This window comes from Astatotilapia calliptera, chromosome 17 (assembly GCF_964374335.1).
Source record: "Astatotilapia calliptera chromosome 17, fAstCal68.1, whole genome shotgun sequence".
Lineage (NCBI taxonomy): Eukaryota > Metazoa > Chordata > Actinopteri > Cichliformes > Cichlidae > Astatotilapia > Astatotilapia calliptera.
Genome location: NC_137438.1, coordinates 9,245,672 through 9,270,471, shown reverse-complemented (window position 1 = coordinate 9,270,471; position 24,800 = coordinate 9,245,672). Strand labels below are relative to the sequence as shown.

The 24,800-nt window shown below is 39.8% G+C and overlaps 2 protein-coding genes across 3 annotated transcripts; both read left to right on the top strand.

Moving 5' to 3' along the window:
* The first annotated feature begins 260 nt into the window (after window positions 1-260).
* Window positions 261-14,409, top strand: LOC113009363 (glutathione hydrolase-like YwrD proenzyme). Of its 2 annotated transcripts, none has more exons than XM_026147625.2 (12): window positions 261-460; window positions 3,315-3,468; window positions 3,546-3,699; window positions 4,367-4,573; window positions 5,824-5,976; window positions 6,058-6,148; window positions 7,203-7,374; window positions 8,275-8,431; window positions 9,024-9,206; window positions 11,212-11,296; window positions 12,389-12,484; window positions 13,649-14,409. In XM_026147625.2, the coding sequence occupies exons 1-12, from the start codon at window positions 361-363 to the stop codon at window positions 13,792-13,794; spliced, it is 1,698 nt and encodes a 565-aa protein (XP_026003410.2). In that variant the 5' UTR covers window positions 261-360; the 3' UTR covers window positions 13,795-14,409. The 2 variants fall into 2 exon arrangements, with proteins under 2 accessions (XP_026003410.2, XP_080147567.1); XM_080291441.1 differs by lacking the exon at window positions 261-460 and adding an exon at window positions 564-716.
* Window positions 14,410-16,637: 2,228 nt separating this feature from the next.
* On the top strand, window positions 16,638-24,092 carry tm4sf1 (transmembrane 4 L six family member 1). The gene is made up of 4 exons (XM_026148336.2): window positions 16,638-17,242; window positions 20,189-20,257; window positions 20,806-20,948; window positions 22,895-24,092. Exons 1-4 carry the CDS (start codon window positions 17,063-17,065, stop codon window positions 23,091-23,093), a joined length of 591 nt encoding a protein of 196 aa, XP_026004121.1. The 5' UTR covers window positions 16,638-17,062; the 3' UTR covers window positions 23,094-24,092.
* Window positions 24,093-24,800: the final 708 nt, after the last annotated feature.

The following is a 24,800-nucleotide window of genomic DNA, read 5'->3' as shown; positions in this document are numbered from 1 at the left end:
CATCTTTGAAAGAACCCACATATCTAATGGAAAAACAATTTCCATTAGATATTCCATTATGAGATTCCGTTGTAGTTTTTTCTGTTAGTGTTGAGATTGTGCCAGTTCTCAGTTTTCCGAGTGAAAACTTAACCTTAAAGCAATTCATAAAGTGGCACATAAACGCAGCAGTAACAACAAAAACAACAATAATACTGATTATCCCGCCGATCAATGATCGATGTTGTCTGCGATACGCTTATCTTGTCTGCCTTGTCGACATCAGAGCAATCGATCAGAGGAGTAAAGTCCAGCTCTCTTTTTTACTCGTCCGTCATTTTCACGTAGTTTCTGCCTCAGTCGCTGATATTTGAAACCAGAATGGGAACCGACTTGACTTTTTCCTCTCGTCGGTCCCCTGTTGTGTGTTTACACGGCTGCGTGGCCTCCAGCCAACCTTTAGCTTCCAGTATAGGACTGGGTAAGTGGGTGGAGTGCCGTGGAGAATTGAAACGAAAAGACAGCCAAAAACTTTTATATTCTTATTTCAAAGTATGAGCACAAAGAATCTGACTGCGTGACGCAAAATTTACCAACATGTTTGTAACCCAAAAGACAAAAAATAAAGGGTGACAGTAAAGATTCAGTTGGTATCGTAAGCGCTAATCTGATGCTATTAAACCATCAAATCTCAGCAACTGCTATGAAGACTATGCTGAGCCAAAAAGGGATTTCCGGTATGTGCCAAAACATCATTGCCCGTATTTAAACCGTTACTTGCCAATAATCTGTTAAACATATGTCAAACGTATCTCTCATGAAAGATATCAAGTCATTTTGAGCCACAAATAAGAGATCTGGCCAAGAGGGCGGCGGCCAAAAAGGGCTGGATTTATTATAGTATTGGTCACAAAGAGTCATAAAGATACTTTTCTTAATCGTATATATATATATCGATGTGCTGTGAATACTTAAAAAAAGAAAAATAATTCGACCTTAAGCTAGATGAAAACACAGGTGAAAATGTATATATATTTTTATATTGGCCACTAAAATTGGATGCACCTGTATTCCAGTCAAAATCCTTCTCCACCTATAAGCTATATGTTTGAAGCCACCTCAGTGTTTATGTTTTGTCTATAAGATGTTAGAAAGTCTTAGATACTGGTTTGGTCCAACCAGCAATTTAAGACTGAAAGATATTCAGTTCACCGATGGATCACTTTGTAAACCCTTGCAGCTGGATACCAGAACCTTATGTCAGGCTTCCTTGTGGGACTTGACAATGCATTAGTTAAAATAGATACAACAGAGCATATAGGTCAGAATCCCGATTATAGGTATAAAATTGTTATTGTGTCGATCATTTCTCGTAATGTCTTGTTTCACCTAGCTTGATTGTGATTGGCTGATTTGTTTTAAAAAATCAATACATCTCACAATATTGATTAGTATTCCAGTTAGAGTAGTATATGTATATGATCCCCTCACGGAGCCGGTTCTGTCTATGCTTTCATTTCTGTTTAATATACTGTATTCTGGTGCTTCTGAGATACAAATATAAGTAGAATATAGTTTGCAGAGCCCCGAAACTGACAATATCTGTGGAGTCCTCAGCCATTGGATATGGATCGTGGATCTTTTGAGCCAATATTGATCATGTGCCCCATCACATGAGCCAAGGTATGAAAAAAGGCGTAGGTCATTATCAGCAGAGGTTTCGGGTGAAACCATTGTAAAACTTTGCCTCACCCTGTCATGTGACCTATTGACAACACCTGACACAAGATGTGATTTGGGGTTGAGGTGAAGGTGACTCGGAGGGGATCTCAAAACTGCATTTTAGGTAAGCCACCTCCACTGATCTTTCCAAGATGGTCATTCACAGTGGACATAGATGGCCTCTTTCACTCCTCTTTTAAGCCATCTGTCTTCTCTGTCCAAAATGTGAATATTGGAATCCTCAAAAGAGTGACCTTTATCCTTTAAATGTCTTATCCTGTCAAGCTGGGGGCTGTTTGGTTTCTTCAGTGTAGAGGTCTGAGCACTCCAATGGGTAACCAATTTTTGTCTGAGGGTGTGGCTGGGTCTGAAGTGTACTGGGATATCGTGCTTGGAGATTCAGAGAATAATATCTGCATGATTAAGCTCTAGCAGTACTTAATCAAGAACAGGGAAAGGGAGCTGGTGGTTGAAGTCTAAAGCAAAAATGGTTTGCATGACATAAATGAGATGGTATTTAAATTTATTTTAAAAAAGCGTTGTGAACAGTAGAAAATTCTAAACACATTCCAGCATTACCATTTTAAAAAAGGAGTGTCAAATGAACTTATAAGAGAAAAGTGTTCAGTCACACATATTCACTTAATTGTATATTGATTATATAACCAGTTATGTGGGCCAAAAAAGGCTAAACAGTAATTACACATTTGCTTATAGAAGTGAGCATAAATCTGGTTTGTTGGTGTTTTGTGACATCTACAATAAATATATAAGCTCATTTGTAAATCTAAAAAGTTTTTTATTGGGCTGTGAGAAAAGAATTCAGCTAAAACATGATGTGGGAGTGTTCTTTTTGTCAAATTATGCTGGAGTGTATGGAGGTAAGGACCTAAATGCAAAGACGCTGAGAGTTAAATGTCAAAAGCTGTTTATTTGTAAGCTGTTGTAATAAAAAAGTGGAAAGTGGAAACAGATCGGTAACAAGAAACAGGTGAAACTAATCAAAACTAACAAGAGAGATCCACAAGTACAAATAGGCGCAGTGATTTCTATATGAATACTTTTAGAACAACAAAATTGTTGTAAAATTGCATGCAGCCAACAGGAAGAAAAAAAAAACAAACATACAAAAACCCCAAAGATGAGCATTATTACTGATGCTCATCAGGGATAAACAAAGACATTAGATGCTATTAAAAATATTTTAAACCCCCCTACTATCTGAGCACAGAGGTCAGAGGGGTTGTTCCAGGAATGGTGACACTGTGACTTGACTCATCATTAGGAGGTGAGTTTACATAACATAACATGCTTTGGACCAGGTTTGGTTTGCAGCATAAGTTACTATGGTGATGTACCCTGGTAAGAAAAGAACCACTGTCACAGTATAGAAAGCCCTGGGTTAGGTTATGTGGATAAAACCAAATCCAGCTTTGTTGTACAGGCCTCAGAACACCAAAATAAATAGTGAAGAATTAAAAGCCCAAGAAAACGCAAAACCCAGGGCCCAAGACCCCGGACCATGACAATTTCATGCTAGGAATGCTGTTGTGATCTAATATGTTGCACAAACCAGTCACATCCATCAGTCATGGGTACATATTTGTGTCCAGATGTCCTGAAGCGCGGTGGCAATGCGGCAGATGCTGCAGTTGCCATAGCAGCAGCCCTGGCAGTAACAGAGCCGTGCAGCACCGGCCCTGGTGGAGACGCCTTCTGCTTGTTCTACAACGGAAACACTGGAGAGATCAGAGGGATTAATGGCAGGTGGGGAATCCTTTGGTGCTTTCCTTGTTTTTCCCTATGTGTGCAAAAATAAACCGAACCTCTCTCTGTGTCCTCAGTGGTCATTCTCCCCGAGCACTGACCCTGGACTTCCTGGAAGGACAAGGTTACACCGCAGAGAAGCCTCCTTCAGTGTTTGATGCTCTGAATGTTACAGTCCCTGGGGCCCCAGCATGTTGGTGTGATACTGTGCAGCTGCTAGGAAGTCACAAGGTTTACTTATGTTTGTCTTCTATATCTGTGACATGGGAGTGTTTTATAGAACACTCTGGCAGCCCGTCTGAGATAAATCATTTGACTGAGGTAAATACCTATAAACCCTGCAGAAGTGACCAGCATGCACAAACATGCCTGGAAATAGGACTTGACTTTGAACCAAAGAGACATCAACAAAGAATGGAAAAGCTTATCATTGCCTCTGTAGAGATTTCCTTTATTTGGTCACAGCTGCAATAACTTGTCCATCTATGGTTAAATTTGATGCAGGTCCTTGAAAGTGGGGACAAAGTCTATCTAAAAAAACAAACAAAAAAGACTCCCATTATATTCAAAGACTCCCATTATATTCAAAGACTCCCATTATATTCAAAGACTCCCATTATATTCAAAGACTCCCATTATATTGGAAGCAACAGAGATCAATATGACTTGTTCATTACTTCTCACCTTATATGTAGGTTAAATGACGTGCAATGTAAATGGCGGTGAAGGAAAATCAAACACATTGCTTGATGACCAACATTCAAATTAGTGGAATTCCCTCAGAAAATTGTAAATTAGTTGTATCCTTTGCTTATTTTGTCACGGAGCAGTATCTCACTCTTCCTGTTCAGTTCAGTTTCCTGTTACATGCATGTGTTTCCTCTGCCTACTTTGCTAGCTGTCCTTACAGGAGGTCCTGAGTGGGGCTGTGGAACTAGCAGAGGTGGGGTTTCCTGTGGCTGAGTTAACAGCTCACCACTGGGCGAACTGGGTGTCTGCTTTGAGGGATGCTGGAAAGGAACTGGGTGTAGAATTGATGATTGACGGTCATGCGCCCAAATGTGGACAAGTATTCCAAAACACTGGCCTGGCTCGAACTTTGAAGGTAAATCCACAGGTCACTTGAGGAGCAGAAGGTCATTTATTTCTAATAACTTGTGTTATTCACACAAGAAGGAAACACAACAATGTAGAAGTTGTGAGAAACCCCTGTTTGTTCTGTGTCATTATAGGAGTTTTCTAAATTTAACTTAGCCTTTTATACTACAAGGCCTTGGATAAGCCCAGAGGTATCATAGGAAGTTAAATCTCTAAGAGAAGAGTAATGGAACAGTGGAGAGGAAGTAGTGAAAGCAGAACAACAATAGATAATGGGGATTAGATAGAAATGGATGGATGTATGTGATACTTTTAAAAGCTTGTCTTTGGGCAGAAAAGCCCCATCTGAGGATATAAGGGCAGCAAAATGGCTCATGTGGTGTCAGCATTCTGGCTGTACAGCTTGGCAAGACCTGGCAAAATTCGACAGGGTACAGTGTGTAACAAGATAGTCAGTAGAGGGAAAAAAGGATTTGTGTGATGTATTGCTTCTGACAAATAAAATGGTGATTATGTTTTAAGTGTAGTTTTAAAAGTTACTGTGAGTAATTTGTTATGACCTGAAGCCAATAAAGCTGAACTTAAGCTTTATTCAGCTACTGAAATGCGAATGCTGCTTTTTTTAGTGCCATGTGTCAGTACTGTAAGTACTCCACCTTCATGTGAATGTTCAGCCATGACTCTGTGTCTAATTTTGTATATGTAATGGCACATTTATACAACTATTGTCATTTCATAGATTCCGGAGTCAGTCAGACTAAAGAAAACCATGGCTTATGTCATTGTGTGTTTATCTGAGTGTGTGGTTGCCTGCTTGTGAGTCACCACTAAAATATGCATTGATTGAAATCAATTCAAACAATCAAGCGTTTATAATACCATAACGCAGGAAGATGGCCAAATGTGCCCTATCTCAACACCCACAGACACACGCACACACCTACACTCATGACCATGAGGCAGTGGAAAGAACAGCGATGACCTCAGCCTCATTGATGATTAGATTCTTTGATTGTTCTTCGATAGTTGTGCGTGACTTCACTGTGGGGCAAAGAAGTCACAAGCACACACACACACACACACACACACACACACACACACACACACACACACACACACACACACACACACACACACATTGACTGGAGTGAACTTTTAAACGCTGGACAAGTGTTCCTCGATATCATGTTAACCACCATCTGTAAAACGTTTTGTACTGTGGCTGAGTGAGCAGTACATGAGCTCATGTATCGACAGGAGCTCGGTGAGCGTGGCAAGCCAGCTTTCTACCAGGGCAGAGTGGCCCAGGCCATTGTTGACGTCATCAACCAAAATGGGGGAGTCATGACCTTGGGTGACCTGAGCAGCCATGACAGCGAGGTCATCACCCCCATAAGCACAGAGTACAAGGTCAGAAACCAAAGATGCCGGTCATGTGTGTATTTTAATAACATGGTCAGCAGAATGAACTTGACTTCACTGTGTGTTTAGGGTGTACGTCTGTGGGAGCTTCCTCCTAACAGTCAGGGACTGGCTGCCCTGCTCATGCTCAACATCCTGGAGAACTTTCCTCAACTCAAAGGTAACCACAGGGACAGTGAAGAAGTCCCTGCCAGGTGCATTATTGCCTGTTGTAAAATCTTAAGTATACAGTAAATATGAGTCTGGAGAAGTGGCTGAGTCATAAAAATAAAAACCATATATCTCCTACATTTTCATAAATCACATTTTATAACCCAACCCAGTTAGTTACAGTGTTCTGCCTGTTTGTCCCAGCCCAGCGCAGGGGAAATAAAAAGCTGCTCAGCAGAAAAACTAAAGAGACATTCAAAATATAAATAAAACAGTAAAATTAAAATGGATTTTCCTGCATTATGGAAGTCAGCTCGCTGGTGATTTCACTGGCCCGACCTGCCGTCCCTGTGCTGGAACACATCGCAGTGTGCTCTGATCTACCTTTGACCAAAAAGGGAAAAGGATATGCTTGTCCACAAAAACTAACCTCTATGAGGTTAATTTTTTTCCAAATAGCAGGGATGCCAAACATGAGGTCCCGGGGGCCAGAATCTGTCCAGCAAAGACTCTAAACCGGCCCCCTGGACCGCTTTGGAAAATATGAAGAAAGCTTTATCTGTAACTGTAATTGATAAGGACCTTCCCCGTGGCCATTTATACTCCACCAAAGTAATTATGTGATAGATATACAGTGAAAAGCTAGAAATCTTTCTGTTTTTTACGCTATTTACTACAGATTTTTTCCCCCCATGGGCTCCACATTTATAAAAAGAGATTTTTTTTGTGAATTACCATTTTATATTTACAGGAGAGACTGGACAATGAGCTATAGCAACTTTTTTCTATAGTTTTACACATTAATTTCTTCTAATTTAAGTCCAAAGAGTCCTAATTAATTCATTTCTTTCACTACAGCACCATTTCTTTATCACGTAACTTATGTTATCTTATGGATTAAATTTGTACTACTTCTTTACACTGACAGAAAGTAAATTGTAAAATAAGTAACTGTTTTTGTTTTTGTGCAGTCAGAGTTCATGAACCTACATACTTGGCTTTTCCTGGGCCCTATAATACATTTCTATGTGTTTGTGTGTGTGCGTATGTGTTTGTGTGTGTAGCTAAAGGCCATAACAGCTCTGACTATATCCATGTACTGGTTGAGGCTGTGCGATTGGCTCTAACAGATGCTCTGCGTTACCTGGGTGACTCAAGTCATGTGACTATCCCTTTGGAAACCTTGCTGGACAAGGGCTACAGTCACCAGCGAGCACAGCTCATCAGCACGGACAGGTGTGTGTTTCTGCGTGTGTATATCTGTTAGTACCAGTGTGTACCAGTCGTCCTCTGTTGACTTTAGATAGGTCTGTAGACTTATACTTCCCCTGACCTGAGCGCCCATCCCTTCTCGTCTCTTCCCTCACATTCACCCAGGGCGTGTGTCGTTGTGTGAGTGTATATTTTAGAAACAATGTGTTATATTGTTGAGGACTTTGAACTTGATCTGGTCTTTATCAGGGGAAAGACAAACAGACTATAAAAGTTAACAACAACACAATAATTGTATTAACATATATTGATGTATACCGGGTATTAAATCCTGCTTTTTTGAAATTGCCGAGTTCATTTCGGTGTCACTGCACCATCAAACACACAAATCCACACACTAATTCTACGTCTCGCTTCCATTGGTTGTCAACTTAACCTAAATGAGTCAACCAGGTCCAAACGAGGCGTCAATTTGATTCTGATGTCTTGTTATCCTCACAACCTCTTCACACTTTTAATGTTTAGATGCTTCTAATAAACTAGGCAATAATGGGAAGTCATATAAAAACAGGAAATTATAAATATTTTTTACTGCACTGCAATAATCTGGTTATTGTAAAAGAAATAGAAATCTACAGATAAAGGTACTTTAAGGCAGGAAAACTCCTCAACCCTCGTTCATACCTGTAATATTGTGTTTATGGAAACATTTATTGCATAAGTATGAAACCTTTCAATTATCTTTGCAAACTTGGTAGTTTGGTTTTGTTCTTAAATCAACACAAGTTTTCTTTTCAGTCTACTTGAGTCTTAATTTTTCTTTCATTTTCCAAATATTTTAATAAATCAATAGTAAAAAACAGACCTGTCAGGTGAACTTATTAATGAATATGATTGTTCTTGTATGTTTGTGTGACTCTGCAGGGCCATGGAGCGAGTGGAGCCCGGCCTGATGACAGGAAGTGACACGGTGTATTTCTGTGTGATAGACAGTGAGAGGAATGCATGCTCCTTTGTCAACAGCAACTATATGGGCTTTGGGACGGGGCTGGTCCCTAAAGACTGTGGATTCTCACTACAGGTCTGAAGGGTCAGAAAGAGAATGTCTTTATTTGTGCGCATGTAAGGTAGCAATGGCGTTTATCTGTTTGATTTACTGAAAGACTAGGAATTCTTCTAAATCATGGAAAAATGCTAAGAATTTAGTGTAATATGAGATTATGCTTCAAATAATTAGGGTCATTTTTAAAGTGATCAGCATAAAACAAGATCCTGCATTACCACACTTTCAGCTGATTTCTCAGCTTGCCTCTTATATACCGCATTAATAAAGCTCTATAGGTTTTTATAATTACAATAAACTTCCCAGTAACACAGCAGCACATATGTAAGAGAATTTTACATGAACATGAATGCTGCCGTGTGAAACTAAGGGAAAAAAGACATATAAAATGAAGCCTGGGTGGAAAAAGTTGTAGATTTTCATATTTCATTACCTTAATTTGCATGCTCACATTACCTTACAAGCTCATTTTTGTTGTGCATGTAAATGTATTGATGAAGTCATGAAGACATTGTAGCCTCCTAAACTGGAACCACATAGACTGAAGCATAAAACACAAGTGTTTAAGCTAAAAGGGTTGAATTCTGATTTCTTTGTTCTATCTCTGCAGAATCGCGGCGCTAACTTTTCCCTGTGCCGTAATCACATAAACTGCGTTGCTGGGAGGAAGCGGGTGTATCACACCATTATACCTGCACTCCTCACCGATTCAACAACCACATCACAAAAACCCCGGCTCCTTGCTGCTCTCGGCGTGATGGGAGCTTTTATGCAACCACAAGGACACGTACAGGTACAGAGTCAGCAAGCGTCACAGAGCAACAATGTGGGGCATAATTATATTTTTATTCTAATAATAGACACACACACACACACACACACACATATACATATATATATATATATATATATATATATATATATATATATATATATATATATATATATACATATATATATACATACATATATATATACATACATACATACATACAGCGGGGCAAAAAAGTATTTAGTCAGCCACCGATTGTGCAAGTTCCCCCACCTAAAATGATGACAGAGGTCAGTAATTTGCACCAGAGGTACACTTCAACTGTGAGAGACAGAATGTGAAAAAAAAATCCATGAATCCACATGGTAGGATTTGTAAAGAATTTATTCGTAAATCAGGGTGGAAAATAAGTATTTGGTCAATAACAAAAATACAACTCAATACTTTGTAACATAACCTTTGTTGGCAATAACAGAGGTCAAACGTTTACTATAGGTCTTTACCAGGTTTGCACACACAGTAGCTGGTATTTTGGCCCATTCCTCCATGCAGATCTTCTCGAGAGCAGTGATGTTTTGGGGCTGTCGCCGAGCAACACGGACTTTCAACTCCCGCCACAGATTTTCTATGGGGTTGAGGTCTGGAGACTGGCTAGGCCACTCCAGGACTTTCAAATGCTCCTTACGGAGCCACTCCTTTGTTGCCCGGGCGGTGTGTTTTGGATCATTGTCATGTTGGAAGACCCAGCCTCGTTTCATCTTCAAAGTTCTCACTGATGGAAGGAGGTTTTGGCTCAAAATCTCACGATACATGGCCCCATTCATTCTGTCCTTAACACGGATCAGTCGTCCTGTCCCCTTGGCAGAAAAACAGCCCCATAGCATGATGTTTCCACCCCCATGCTTCACAGTAGGTATGGTGTTCTTGGGATGCAACTCAGTATTCTTCTTCCTCCAAACACGACGAGTTGAGTTTATACCAAAAAGTTCTACTTTGGTTTCATCTGACCACATGACATTCTCCCAATCCTCTGCTGTATCATCCATGTGCTCTCTGGCAAACTTCAGACGGGCCTGGACATGCACTGGCTTCAGCAGCGGAACACGTCTGGCACTGCGGGATTTGATTCCCTGCCGTTGTAGTGTGTTACTGATGGTGACCTTTGTTACTTTGGTCCCAGCTCTCTGCAGGTCATTCACCAGGTCCCCCCGTGTGGTTCTGGGATCTTTGCTCACCGTTCTCATGATCATTTTGACCCCACGGGATGAGATCTTGCGTGGAGCCCCAGATCGAGGGAGATTATCAGTGGTCTTGTATGTCTTCCATTTTCTGATGATTGCTCCCACAGTTGATTTTTTCACACCAAGCTGCTTGCCTATTGTAGATTCACTCTTCCCAGTCTGGTGCAGGTCTACAATACTTTTCCTGGTGTCCTTCGAAAGCTCTTTGGTCTTGGCCATGGCGGAGTTTGGAGTCTGACTGTTTGAGGCTGTGGACAGGTGTCTTTTATACAGATGATGAGTTCAAACAGGTGCCGTTCATACAGGTAACGAGTGGGGGACAGAAAAGCTTCTTACAGAAGACGTTACAGGTCTGTGAGAGCCAGAGATTTTCCTTGTTTGAGGTGACCAAATACTTATTTTCCACCCTGATTTACAAATAAATTCTTTACAAATCCTACCATGTGGATTCATGGATTTTTTTTTCACATTCTGTCTCTCACAGTTGAAGTGCACCTCTGGTGCAAATTACTGACCTCTGTCATCATTTTAAGTGGGAGAACTTGCACAATCGGTGGCTGACTAAATACTTTTTTGCCCCACTGTGTGTGTGTATATATATATATATATATATATACATATATATATATATATCTCAAAAGAGAGAGCAGAAGGTTTGATTTTTAACATGAATATTTTGTCATTGGCAGAGCTAGTTTAATGTCACTACACTTATATCCAACTTGACTTCAGTGTCATCAGATATATGTCGTTCAATCTCGTGACCAATGCTGCTCTTGCGTTAGGTGCTGTTAAACATGATGGAGTTTGGGATGAATCCTCAGCAAGCCCTGGATGCACCTAGAGTCTATGTAGAGTATGACCACAAAAGTAGGCCTGCACAAAAACACACACACAAACACGCGCCGTTATAGCAAATGTTAGAATCATTTGCAAGCTTAAAGAGCAGAAGAACATTATGTCTTGATTAATGATCAGTAACATTGTGTGTTTAGTCAAAATATTGATTAGATAAGTCATTCGGACATTCATTTATGCCACTATAACAGATTGTTTGCATGAAGTGAAGCACTATCGCTTTGGATCAGTGCTGCCTGCTACACGGCGATGTGGAACTCGCTTCATTGTGGACAGTTATGCTGGTGTTGAGCCCTAGTGCTTCCTGGGTTGTTCTTGAACATGCTGACTGATTTCCTCTGATCTGAGGGTGACATTTGGCAAAGTGGTGACACATCAGAATAAATTGCACTTACGTACAGTCGTTTGAAATGATGATCTGATGAACTGTACTTGTGTGGAAATGGCTCAATTGGACCTTTCCAACAATTCTTCTTTTGAGAGTTTCACTGAGTTCTTGGCCTTTCTCTTTGTTCCCAGTATTGGTCAGACCAATCTTTTTATAGTGGCAAAGAGAAACCACTAGTTGTAATCAATCATGATCATTAAGTTAAATGATTAAAAGGCTCTTTGTCATGTTATGCTAGAAGATTCTTCAGCACCACAAGATTTAACTGCATTTATATTTGAACCTTTTTATCATGTGTGGAGAAAATCCAAAATAAATTCAAACTTGTGGACCCAATTCTTGCTTTTAGCCATTAAAGATGTATGCTGTACAATCAAGTGTGTTCAAGTGTATAATTGGCTCATGTGCTTGTGTATTTTTTATTTTTGTCATATGAAATGCACATTAAGCTGTTTGGTAGTTAATGTGCCATTGAAACACATGTAAACATAGCAACTAACTTTGCCATAAAATATGTTGCCATGCATTTTATTAAGTGGTTGGCTGGTAGTCAAATCAGCTGTTCAGCGTGATGTAACATCATTTGTTAAGTAGATGAGACTTTCCTTAAAAATGCTGATGTCATCTCTCATTTTTTTCTTTTGTTTTTTACTTTTGGAAACACTTGAGAAGAAAACTCCTCTAAATTATGTTGTATGTGGTCACATTTTTCCCAGCTGGTCAGTGGTTGGTTAACCTGGAGGAGGGGATCGACCAGAAGGTAGCTGAGGAACTGAAAAGACGAGGACACCGTGTCAACTGGCCAGTGTCAGGTACACATAATTAACTGTTTGCTCACTATTAATAGTTCCATTCAATTTTTCTGTGTAATTTATGTCATACTTCTAAAAAACTGATCATTCTTTTGAAAACGCTACATCCCGATGAACAGAATCAACTTTTTGGGATCATTCTCTTGCTCATTAATGAAAGCGATTGAAGAAAAGCAGGAAAAACACCTTTGTAGTGCAAAATGTCACCAAAACAGTTACTTTCGAAGGCCTTTGCTCTTAGTCGTAAGTCAAGGTAATACGTTTCAGTTCTTTAGTCACGACTTATGTCATTAAAAGTTAATGTGTGACATTAATTATTATATTGATGTGCAATACACTAACGGCAGTAAACAAATGAGACCATTTCTTAGAATAACCATGAGGTTCAAATCAGCGGCATTAGACCGCAGTTCTCATAAACCCTTTTGCTTCCTGTTGTTAACAGGATGTTTGTACTTGTTCCTCTTACGTGCTGCTTACGATGGCTCTCTGGTTTTTCTGAGTGTGAATATGATGCGTGCATCAACTTTTGCCTATCCAAGATTTTCCCACTGTGATAGTCGGATCATAGTGCGATCAGCTTCTTGTACAACTAGCAGCACAGAATATAAAATATGCTGAAGAGTTCACATTTCTGCATTTTGAAGTTAATTTTGTATCAAATTCCATGTTGTGGTTTAATGTTAATTTAAAACCATTAACAAAATTTATCATAAAAGACTCAGTTCAGGATAATTTTAATGAAATATTATTTGATAATAAAAGGTTTTAGCTAGAGGAATAAAAAGTCAAATAAAAACAATCCTCCCCACTGTCCTTGTGTTTGACTGTATTTTCTACAAAATGCTAACCAGTGAAGCCGGTTTTAACCTTTGAACTTTTTGTTTTAAGTTTTTGTGATTAATGATTTACAAATCTAAAATATCTAACTGTTCAAAACCTGTCAGTGAAGAAAAGAACAGTGCACGCATCTCCCTACTGCTCATCTTCATATCCTCTGGTTTACATGTTCTACCTATTTTCAGACTCTGACTAACACTCCAAAAACCTTGATTTCATGATGCTAGCATGCTAATTAGACTTAGAATGTATTTTCATTTGTTGTACCTACAGTCCATACAGCTCAGCGGGTTTTTGCATCTTCCTTTTCATTCACACACACAGGCCACAAGAGGTCTCAGTTTGGGCGGGGGCAGATCATCGCAGTGGGGGATTGGTGGAATCCGTCTGTCACCCAAGGGGATCGTCCTTCCAGGGTGCTTTGGGCAGGATCGGATCCCAGAGCAGATGGATGTGCTCAGGGGTACTAGAAAATGCTCTTGCCTTGTTAATGTTGTAATCAGAAGATTTCATCATAGAACTACTTGAAAAGAAATGCCTACAAATGTTGTGCAGTACACAGGTTGTTATTTGTCAGCTGATATTTGACAGTGAGCTTTATAACTCTTTCAAAAACCATTGTACCTTCAAGAAGTGCCTTGTGGAATCATGTTTTTATGCCTGTGTTCACTAGATGTTGAGTTAAAGCACATTTGCTGAATGTAGAGTTTAGTATAAATCAGCACAACCTCAGATTATTTATAATGTGAAAAGTGACAAACAGGAAGATCTTTATCTTTGCTGCATTGATGCCAAAGATGTCCTTCCTCAACTCTGTGTTTTGGCAGAGATAATTATCTGTTTCAGTCTCTTTAATTAGCTGGTGCTGATTTGAAGTTTGCTAGAAATGCAGTGTTGTTCCATACATAAACCTCCGTCCTCAATAAGTTATCATTCCATTTTTACTCTGCTCTGAATTATGTACATCAGTATTATAGTGTCATCGTTAAAAATTCTATTTTGCATAATGTTGCTTTTCCTTTTTTTCTGTGAATCATTTTCTGTTATTGTTAACATCTCATCAATTAAAACATCAGTATTTCAGATTTTCTGTCAGTGAAATACGCTTCATCAGTTCGCATTAACTTAAATCTGCCAAATACATATACGTGTGCATTTATTTTAAGTTGCTGTTTGAATCTTTGGTTCTAATTTTATAGTTGTTTCTGAATTGCTTGCAGCTTTAGCCCCTGATGTCAGAATCAAACAGCAGTACAAAACATATTTTATGAATTGTGCTTTTACACTGTTAGAGTAGAAGTACACCGATCAGGCATAACATTATGAGCACTGAGAGGTGACGTAAATAACACTGATTATCTCTTCATCATGGCATCTGTTAGTGAGTGGGACATATTAGGAAGAAAGTGAATATTTTGTGCTTGAAATTAATGTGTTAGAACCAGAAAAATGGGCAAGTGTAAGGATTTGAGCCAGTTTGACAAACTTTAATCTCCAAAACCACAGCACTTGTGGGCTGTTCCTGGTTTGCAGTGGTCAGTATCTATCAAAAGTGGTCCAAGGAAGGATGAGTGGTGAATCGGCAGCAGAGTCATCAGTGGCCAACGCTGACTGATGCACGTGACGTACGAAGGCTGGCCTGTGTGGTCCGATCCAAAAGACGACCTGCTGTAGTTCAAATTGTTGAAATTCCCAGTGCCCGAGATCTCAGTCCAATCGAGCATCTGTGGGATGTGCTGGACAAACTCAGATCCATGGAGGCCATGCATCACAACTTAGAGGACTGCAAAGATCTGCAGCTAACATCTTGGTGCCAGATACCGCAGCACACCTTCAGGGGTTTAGTAGAGTCCATGCCTCAATGGTTTAAGGCTGTTTTGGCAGGAAAAGAGGGACCAACTCCTTTATTAGTCAGGTGGTCATAATGTTATGCTTAATCAATATATTAGCTTATTTTCAAACCTACTTTTGTAGAGCTTGAGAGTAAAAACATGAAGCTGCAGAGCCTAATAAACTAGAAGAAAACGTTTCAAAAAGGGCTTGGATGTAGAGATGCTCGGGGTGATTCTTAATCATTGTTCTTGTAAGACGTTGGGACAAAAATCACAACAAATCTCTTCCCTCCTGGAAGCTGAACTTGCTTATTGCCTGACCTTTTTGGTCCGAGGCAACAAAATATATAAACATAATTATCAGAATCTCAAAGGCATTTCAGAGTGTGAGCCATTTCTGCATGTTTTCAGTGCCTGGTTTCAAGCAGGAAGGGTGAAGTGATTTACATTTGTGTATGAGCTTTATCTTTTAGTGAATTTTTAGCCCCTGGGAAACGCCCTGCTGCCTCCCAGTCTAACACACAAACAGAACACATAAAGACAGAGGCACAGTGACAGAATAAATTACAGTGCATGCTGTGGCTTCAAATCCGTGAAAAACTCTCAGCAAGTTGGTAAACATCTTGAGAACCACTTAGCTGCCAGTTCACACATACCCACCGCACAGATTTCTCTTTGTAGAATAACGATGTTGGACTTTGTTTCAGTGTTGATCTCCTTAGAGCCCCTGGAGCCACCCTGGTACCACGCATTTGCTCTCAAACATACACTCTGGTCTTACAAAATCTGCCTGAATCGATGCAGCTCCTTAGTCCAGGTTGTTAGCGGTCAGTACCAGCTTACCCTGCAGTTGATCTGGATGTGCTGAATTCCAGCTGGATTATAAAACAGCTCACAGTGTTGAGGGCATCTGAAACACACACATGTATCCATACAGAGGTCACATTATGCTTTATTGACCTATATACACCTGCTGACCTACGGCATCATTACCTGAAACAAACAGGTAAATTGTATCAAACGCTTTAAAGCCATGACTGCCTACTCTATAGCGTGGAAACCTTTAATACACATTTTGCATCCACCGATCACACAAACACTGCTGTTGTTGTCCGATGACAAAACGAGTTTACTTGTTCACAGATTTGAATATGTTTTCACCTCTTTTAGACTTTCAACTGGATTTTTTTCTCATTATGGGAAGACTGGAATTTCCACTCCCCTGATATACTAAAAATCTACACCACCGTGCAGTTTTAACCAATAAATAAAATAATTCGAGCAGCACCTTACATACCAACTAATACCAAAATAGATGTGGTAGGAAACTCAAAAAGTCCATTCTCAGCTAAGGCTGGTGCTTTGCAGTCCTGAAGGTTTTTAGAAAGCGATCTGGATTCCCACTAAAACTTCCCACTTCCCACTAAAACTAAATATTATAGACTATCCCAGATTATGGATCTGCTCTTATGATTAAGTCACTGTGAGGGAAAGTGGCTCCTTGCTGTGTAAGTATAAGAGTGCTCTAAAAGACCCTGCTATCTAAGAGGCTGTGGGAAACACACACACACGCACACACACATTTGTGGGTTTCTTCGTTATATTTGTGCCAGAGTTCTATTGGGTCACCCTCCAGCTTCCTGTGAGTGTGTACTTCCTCATACGTGTGTCATGGCAGAACCTTCTCAGCAAAGGAAGGAAAATCTAACACACTAGCCTAGCAGTTACACACAAGCACACACACACACAAACACCAGGGTCTTGTCACTTATTTTCGTTTCCTGCCTCCCCAGCTGCTCGGACCCTTCCCTCCCCTCTTTCACTCGGTCTCTGCCTTCCTCAGCCCATTCGAGCTCTCTCCTCTCCACCCTGTGGTTGTGAGCGTGGATTTTCTGGGGGGTGAGCGATGTGTTGTTCGGTGGGTTTTGCCAGGTCTCTGGGCCTGGCTCTGTTGCCTCTGGCCCTTTGCTGTATTGTGGCAAACCTGCTACTGCTGTTTCCCATGGGAGAAATCACCTACATTAAGCAGGACCGCCTGGCCAGCTACATCTGGTACTTTGGTGGCCTAGGAGGTGGGGGGCTGTTGGTGAGTACAAAAAAAAAAAACCCTCTTTGATCATCTTCTGTCATTTTTAATTTGTAACATTATAGTTTAGGGTTTAAGTCTGATTGGATCATCAGATATCTGGAGGTTTAAATCTGTTTTTAACTTCCGGTCATGATGGTGACTGTGCTCAAAGATTCATTTATTTTATACTTTGTATTACATGGAGAATTGCCAATCAATAATAGAAAAATTAGCTGGTTATTTATCTATATTTTTTGTATGTACGACATTTTGAGGTTTGAGGCTTTAGACAACACCCTGTCCAAATGCTCCAAAATAATTGATCGTAATAGCGTTTGTTTTTTCATTTTTTGCTGTTTGAACGGTTGGCAGCTGTAGTGGAGAAGAAGAAGAAACTAGAAGCTTGTGCGTCTGAAGGTTTATTTGTGTTCCATTTGATGAGCTGTTACTGAAAACGTGACATCACATGGTATAAAGTTCAATGTCCTTTTACTAAAAGTTCAGCTTGGATGCTATATAATAAGCATTTTTTTTCATACTCTGGAAAATTTAAAATATGTGGCAGCAATGTGATTTGGGACAGATGCCAGTGGTGTATCTATCTCCTTTAGATGAGGTGAAAGGGTGAAATTCAGTGATTCTCAGTGTAGTGAGATTTCCTTTTCATTTGTAGCCAGCCATTGTTTATCATGAGTCATTTTCACTGCCGTGTGTAAGAAGCATTCTCTCACCCCGTGACCATGTGACTCTGAAACACTACCCAGTTAGCAGATGAAATCCTTTAAAAGCGTGATTACAATTGCTGGATGCTTATGTCACCTTCCTGCCTCCCTCATTCAGCAGTAAGTGCAGCAGGTGCTGGCACATGTAGTCAATGGCAGTGCCACTGTGTGTAAGAAAGCCTCGCTTTTGTTGATAAGTTGATACTAGTCAGAACTCATTTATGCTTTCAACTTGCTTTTAACTTCTACTAAATTAGTTCAGTTGTAGTTGAGAGGATTTTGGTTGAGTTTTGATTTTACGTCAAAAGTTTGTTAAACTCTGGTCGTTTTCCCATCAGCACCTTTCAGACAGAGTGTTTGCAGTTGCTCAGTGAGAACAATGGAGTTTTGTGTGCATCCACAGTTAATCCGTCTGCTCTGCATGCCGCTGATCTGATGGGTTTATGCTCGGACTGAGCAGAACGGAGCTGTTCTTTTAATTTGGTTTTGTGGAGGAACAGAGGAGAGACTGTAATCCCCCCCAGACAAGACCGAGTGTGTTAATCAGCAGAACACGTGCACATTTTGAGTAAAAAAAATATGCTCAGAGTGTCTGTGAACGTGCTCAGGGTTTGTACAAGTTGTAGCATCAAGACTTTGTGAAGAACAACACGATAAAGACTGGATGTTGTGCATTCCACTATCGCCCTTGCCTATGTTTCTGGTTTTTCAGTTTGGTCTTAATTGAAATGTTCAAGCTTTCAAAAACAGGCACCACTTATGGCAGGTTTTGAACCTTTTTTTTAAAGAAAAATTCTGAGTGTGATGAGTCTGTACGGCGGCATTGATAGCTGTTGGTATGAAGGCCTGCATAGGATAAAGGAAAGAAGCCTGAAAACCATTCTGACTTACACGGTATATTCTCACTTTCCTGCTCTTTCTCTGTAATATGTCACGTCTTTAACTGCTAAAAGGTACTCAGTGTAATTACTTTTAAACAAGCCTGATAAAATACTTATAAAGGGCAGTCTGACTAAAATCCATCTTGGGCCTCTTTGTCTGAGAAAGGAATGATTTTTAGTCTGAGTTTGTGTCAGTCTTTCCCTCTCTGGGCTTTATCTTTCTCTGTGGAAATGACCAAATGCTGAGAGTCAAAGAGCAAACTGAACCAATCAGGGCATAATCTATTTTTGGGTTACTCCCTTCCTCTCCCTTGCTCTTCTGGCTTCCTTTTTCCTTCTCTTCCTTTCTCACTGTGCACCTCCCGCCGCTGCTTGTCGTCAGCCTCCCCTGCTGCCTCTGTTATAGGATGGGGCTTTAAGAGGGATGTCCAGGATGTGGAACAACACTCTGATCCCTCTCTTTGTTTCTGTTCATACGTTAATGTGTTAAACCAAGGGAACCTCCTTTCCTCTTTTACGATGTAGTAGGAGAGCAAAAGATACCGACACAGGGAAGAGGAGGACAGAAAATAAGGGATGAAGAAGATAAAAAGTAAATTCCTGAAACAAACAAATGTTGGATTGCCTTTAGTTCTTGAGTTGTACACACAAGTACACTATGTGGCAGCTGCCGCAATTCACACTGCACTTTAAATGGCCTGTGCTCATGTTTGCCCATCTCAAATTACTGGTACCATTGGGACGCAGAAGGGTCTGTCATAAAGTTATGTTTAATGTGCACTATTAATTAACTCCAGCTATAGCAAACGGTTTCTCTCTGTTAGGGCAATGAAGAGAAAGCAGGCTTATTTCATGTGGAGGTTGGCCATTTTGTTTTGGACCAAAGTCAAACAATGTATGATATGTATCATTAAAATCACTTTGAATTTGGATCTCAGGGAGAATAGTCACATTTTTCACCACCTACATGAAGCCAAGAATAGCTCTAAGACTAAGTCCCATTAAAAAACTAACAGCTGAATGAACATTACAGCTTCACGCTGATTGTGTTGAATATATGTGATTCGTTGTTAGGTGACATTTGTACAGTATTTAGTGCGGCAACATGACATTTGAGGATAGAGTGTGCCACATGTTGGCAAGATTGCAAAGCTCTTTGAGAAAACGTTGTGGTATATGCTGTATGAATGAAACACAGGATTTGACTTGTAAGCGGTGATCAACAGTAGGTGGCAGTAGAGATGCTGGTATAGAGCACTGAATTACTCTGGCAGCTCCTAGTAACCAAATGCAAAGATTGCTGCTATTGGGTGTTATTAATGGTCAATAAAACAAATAACAAATACTTTCTGTACTTTTAGATGCTGGTTCCAGCGGTTGCCTTCACCACGCTGGGGAAATGTAGTTGCTGCTGGAATGAGAGTTTAATGGTAAGAGACGTGTTAAGCTGTAAATAATGCTTAAAAATCTACAAAGGAGACGCTGTGCTGCACAGAAAATTGGGTTCACAACATGCAGGCCGTTATTTCCAAACTGCCGGCTGCCATTTTCATTTTCTAAATCTAAATGTTTTCCTTTTTTTTCTCACTACTTGCTTGATTACAAGGGTAAAGTTTTTAAGCTGCCCAACACTGTGTCCTTATGAACTGAATGCTAATTCTAAGCCAGCTATGATAACTCAACAAGGCCCCCATTGTTAGGTAACACTCAACAAAGTAAGCTTGGCTCACACCCTTCAGGCCACGGGCACAGCTGCAGATACACGTGTGTGTGTGTGTGTGTGTGTGTGTGTGTGTGTGTGTGTGTGTGTGTGTGTGTGTGTGTGTGTGTGTGTGTGTGTGTGTGTGGCAGCTGCCTCTGTATCTCATTTATGAAATGCATAAGTGAAGCAGCTTTTCATTCAGGCAGAAATAAAGCTGCACAAAAACACGAAAGCACGTGTTTAAAAATCCCTTTGTGTGCTGCTGTTCCTCTGTAGATGTGTGGGTCAGTGTTGGCAGCTGTGGTCGGTCTGGTGGGGTCTGCCTACTGTTTCATCGTATCAGGGTATGCACTCCTGCAGGGCCCCCAATGCTTCACCTCGTATGGATGGTCGTACCCCTTTGCAGACCAAAAGGGCAGGTAAGGATACATCCTAGCGCTTTGTGTATGAAGATGTAGATGTCTGCATAGGTGCGTGTTTTGTGCGGCGTTGTGTAACAATCGTTTCGTTATCAGTTAATGTTGTCTATGAAATGTCATAAAGTAAGTATTCAGGTAAGATTTTGAAATGACTTGTGCAGTCTTTCGTGCTTTTCACTTTCGTATTCAGTTTATTATTTCAGCTCTCTTACGTCTTCTGAAAGATTATCAGTATTTTGAATACAAAGGAAATTTTTTAATATAAATACCTGTATAAAAACAAAACAAACAGAAAACCAACTGTATTTTTTACTGAGCTTTCTAGTACAGATGAAAAAGTTGTAACTCTAACTTATATTGCTGCAACACTGGGTAATAAAAGAACGATTATTAAAAGCACGCTTTTACACAGAAACTGTGAAAAGAGATTATATCACATGCATTATTATTTACGCATTATTACTGTGAATTATATCAGGTAATTAAAATACAGAAGATCAGTCACCTTCAGTTGTGGGTCTCTGCCTTCACGTTTTTCTCCATTAACTGAAAAGCATGCTGGGATGAGATCAGTTAACTTGACCGTTGAAGAATATCCCGTTTGGTTACCTTGAGAAAATTTGCACTGTGCATTTGTGCTGTTCGATTAGTTTTGAAGCATTTAGCTGAAGCTGAGCAGAGTATAGCCATTTACTGGTATAGTCTGGCATTTTTGCTCCATAACCAGCAGTTTGTACATGTCTGTAAACCCTATATTTCTATATATTAAGGTCTTGACTATAGACTTGGTTAGATGTTGCAAAGTTGATGTTTTTCTGGAGTATAAATAATGTTGTCAATAATTGTATCATACACTTTAGTTATTGTCTGTGGCCTTTCAGGCTGAAATGATTTGTGCATTCATTTATTCTAAAAAAGCACCAGATTGTTGATTTGACCACTCTTAAAGCTTTTGCTCTGTCTCTGATAGTTTATTATGATTCTTCAGTCTACAAGTGACCTCCCTCACTTGCACTGTCCTCCCTTAAGGCCTCATCTTTAAAATTAGAGTAGGAAAGCTTTTAATTTAACACTTTGAATCAACTCATCACATTTTGTCTGCTTCATTTATCAGTTCGCTTCAGTTTTATTTATGTAGCACCAAATCACAACAATAGTCTCCTTAAAGTGCTTAACCCTTTCATCCATAATGGACAGCTATTCAGAGGCAGTTTTCTTGTATTTGTGTCAGTGTTGATGGTTTACTTGCACATAAAAAACCCCACATTGGACACTGATATGTCACTCCATACTATAGCCTGCTGCTCACTGGTCGTTTAAATTTCAGTCAGAACATGGTATATTGTGTTTAGGTGAAAACTAGAATTAAATTAAAGGATTTTAAGTGTTGCTTATAGTGCGGAAAATATGGCACCTAAGAAAAATTTGCAACAGTAGGAAGGAAAAAGTCAGGCAGAACCAGGCTCAGGGAGGGGCAGCCATCTGCCGTGACCAGGTCGGGGTGATTTCTGCATTTGAGTCTTTGCTGCCTTTCTGGAGAGAATGTAGCACAACAGCACTTGCTCTAATTTTCTGGATCAGTTATGCCAGGGGTGTCAAACTCAAATACACAGTGGGCCAAAATTCAAAACTGGAACAAAGTCGTGGGCTGACGTTAATATTTATTGAAAAAAAAAAAAATCTTTCTCCAGATATAAGAATGAATCTTTTCTTATGGACTCAAATAAGTTTTGCTGGAAAACTGAATATGGAACAAGCAAAGCTTAATACTAAACAATATATATATAGTAGCTGTATAATACCAGTAGGCCAGCTCTAATAGTAATTTGGTATGGCTTCGCGGGCCAAATGTAATTAAGCTGCGGGCCAGAGTTTGACACCTATGAGTTATGCCTTCACCAGTTTGTGACTTGCTCTTTGATAATCACACTTACTCTCTGTCCCAGGTATCTTCTGCAGCCAGAAACGTGGACACGGTGCCTTCAGCCGGTTAACATCATAGAGTGGAACATCACTCTGCTGTGTGTCTTACTGGGCCTGGCAGTGCTGGAGTTCATCATCTGTCTCCTACAGCTGGGAAATGGCCTAGTCAACGCTGTCTGCCGGCCCTGCTGCTACAAGCAGGAGTACAGTCTTAATGCTTAGATTCATCTGCACAGACATACCACAGATGCATATAGATACAACCATATCGTACATGTACATTACAGTAATGGACACAAGCACAAAAGGAAGTCTCCACACATAACTTCACTGCAACGTGTGTGCGTGTGTGTGTTTGATTACAGCACCACATCTCCAGTCAGCCAGGTTAGATTTGTAATCAGTTTATTTTCAAGTTCAGTCAAAGTCACCAGTGGTGCCGGGATATGTGTCTGCAACAATGTAGCTCTGTATGACTTTTTTTATTCCATAAGTAGGACATTGTAACTTACTTTAAAAGCAGGCATAGCAAGCCAACATGTACAGATAGTAAGAGAGGATGGGAGTATTAGGTTTACTGAAGTAAAGTCTGTCAAACGTGGTGCACAGGCTTGCTCAGTTTCTTCACTGTTGTTTTATGTTGTATGCTACACAGCTGTGTTAACATTTTTAAGGCCTGAAGAGAACTACGTTAATAACAGAGCAATCAGTATCAAATCAACTGCCTGATATTGTTTGATAATGTGAACATTACCTTCTTTTGGGTATTTCCTTTCCCTGGTTAATGGTGTTTTTGCAAGAAACAGTGCGTGTTGCCATGATTATAGTCTTTGAATGTGCCGTCTTGGCTAAAATGAAGCACAGTGATGTGCCCTTTATGTCTAATTTTATTTTTGTGGTCCCAGGACTTGCAGTGTGTTGGATCACACATGCAACACAAGCCGATTTTCTTTTTGTGCATGTGTGTGTGTGTGTGCGTGTATGTTTTTACATCTATTTTAATTTTCAGTATACTTTGTTGTAAATTGTTGTCTTAATGTTTCTCAGATGCTAGTCCAGTGTTAACAAACATTATATGTATATATATATATATATATATATATATATATATATATATATGTATACACACACACACACACACACATATATTTTAGTGGCATATTTTTATAATGTATGGTTTGTTTGTGCTGCCTTGAATAAAAACGAACAATTTCTGTTTTATATGTATGCATCCAGAGTTTTTTTATTATTTAAAAACAAAACAAAAAATCAAACTGTTGCTTCTGTAGAGGGGAAATATCCCAGACGCAAATGCAATCATGTCCTTTGAGGTCAAAATGTGGATTTTTTTGTGTGCAGCTCCTGTGGTGTGTTGTAATCAATACTAGTGAGTACTGAGTACTAGAGTTTCCAGAGTTGACTGATACTGATATTTATCAGATTGAGTAATTGTTGCCTTTAACCCTGAGAGCCATGCAAATTGGTGCTCATTTTTTTTTAGCAGTGTCCCCTCCCTAAACTGTGTGCACAGCGACCGTTTTCTCCTTGTTCTGAGAACCTTTACACAAAGATAAATTAGGAATAGTATTAATTAATTATCATAAACTGACTTTTAGCAAAGTAAACGCACAAGTAATGAACCCAAACACAGAGACATCTTTATTGGCTCAGTGAAATGAATCTGGTTGTGACACAAGGTCGTTTTCAACATTTAACCCCTTGCATTTAAAATCAAACATTTACTCAAAAGTCCACTTTTACGTAATTGGCTAAATATAACGTCACTGGACTTTTTTGCTGAACAGAAAAAACACTCCGATTTGACACAGATAAGAATCTTTGGATTCTTAAACGAACGATGTTGATTTTTAAAAACTTTATTTTGAGCTGTAGTGAAAATCTACAAGGGAGTAAATGATGAAGGTTAAG

Coding starts and splice junctions, on each gene's coding strand:
- LOC113009363 (XM_026147625.2), top strand. CDS start 361: ATGGGAACCGACTTGACTTTTTCCTCTCGTCGGTCCCCTGTTGTGTGT. Junction 3,700..4,366: donor AGCTGCTAGGAAGTCACAAG/GTTTACTTATGT, acceptor CTACTTTGCTAG/CTGTCCTTACAGGAGGTCCT. Junction 8,432..9,023: donor ACTGTGGATTCTCACTACAG/GTCTGAAGGGTC, acceptor CTATCTCTGCAG/AATCGCGGCGCTAACTTTTC.
- tm4sf1 (XM_026148336.2), top strand. CDS start 17,063: ATGTGTTGTTCGGTGGGTTTTGCCAGGTCTCTGGGCCTGGCTCTGTTG. Junction 17,243..20,188: donor TAGGAGGTGGGGGGCTGTTG/GTGAGTACAAAA, acceptor CTGTACTTTTAG/ATGCTGGTTCCAGCGGTTGC. Junction 20,258..20,805: donor GCTGGAATGAGAGTTTAATG/GTAAGAGACGTG, acceptor GTTCCTCTGTAG/ATGTGTGGGTCAGTGTTGGC.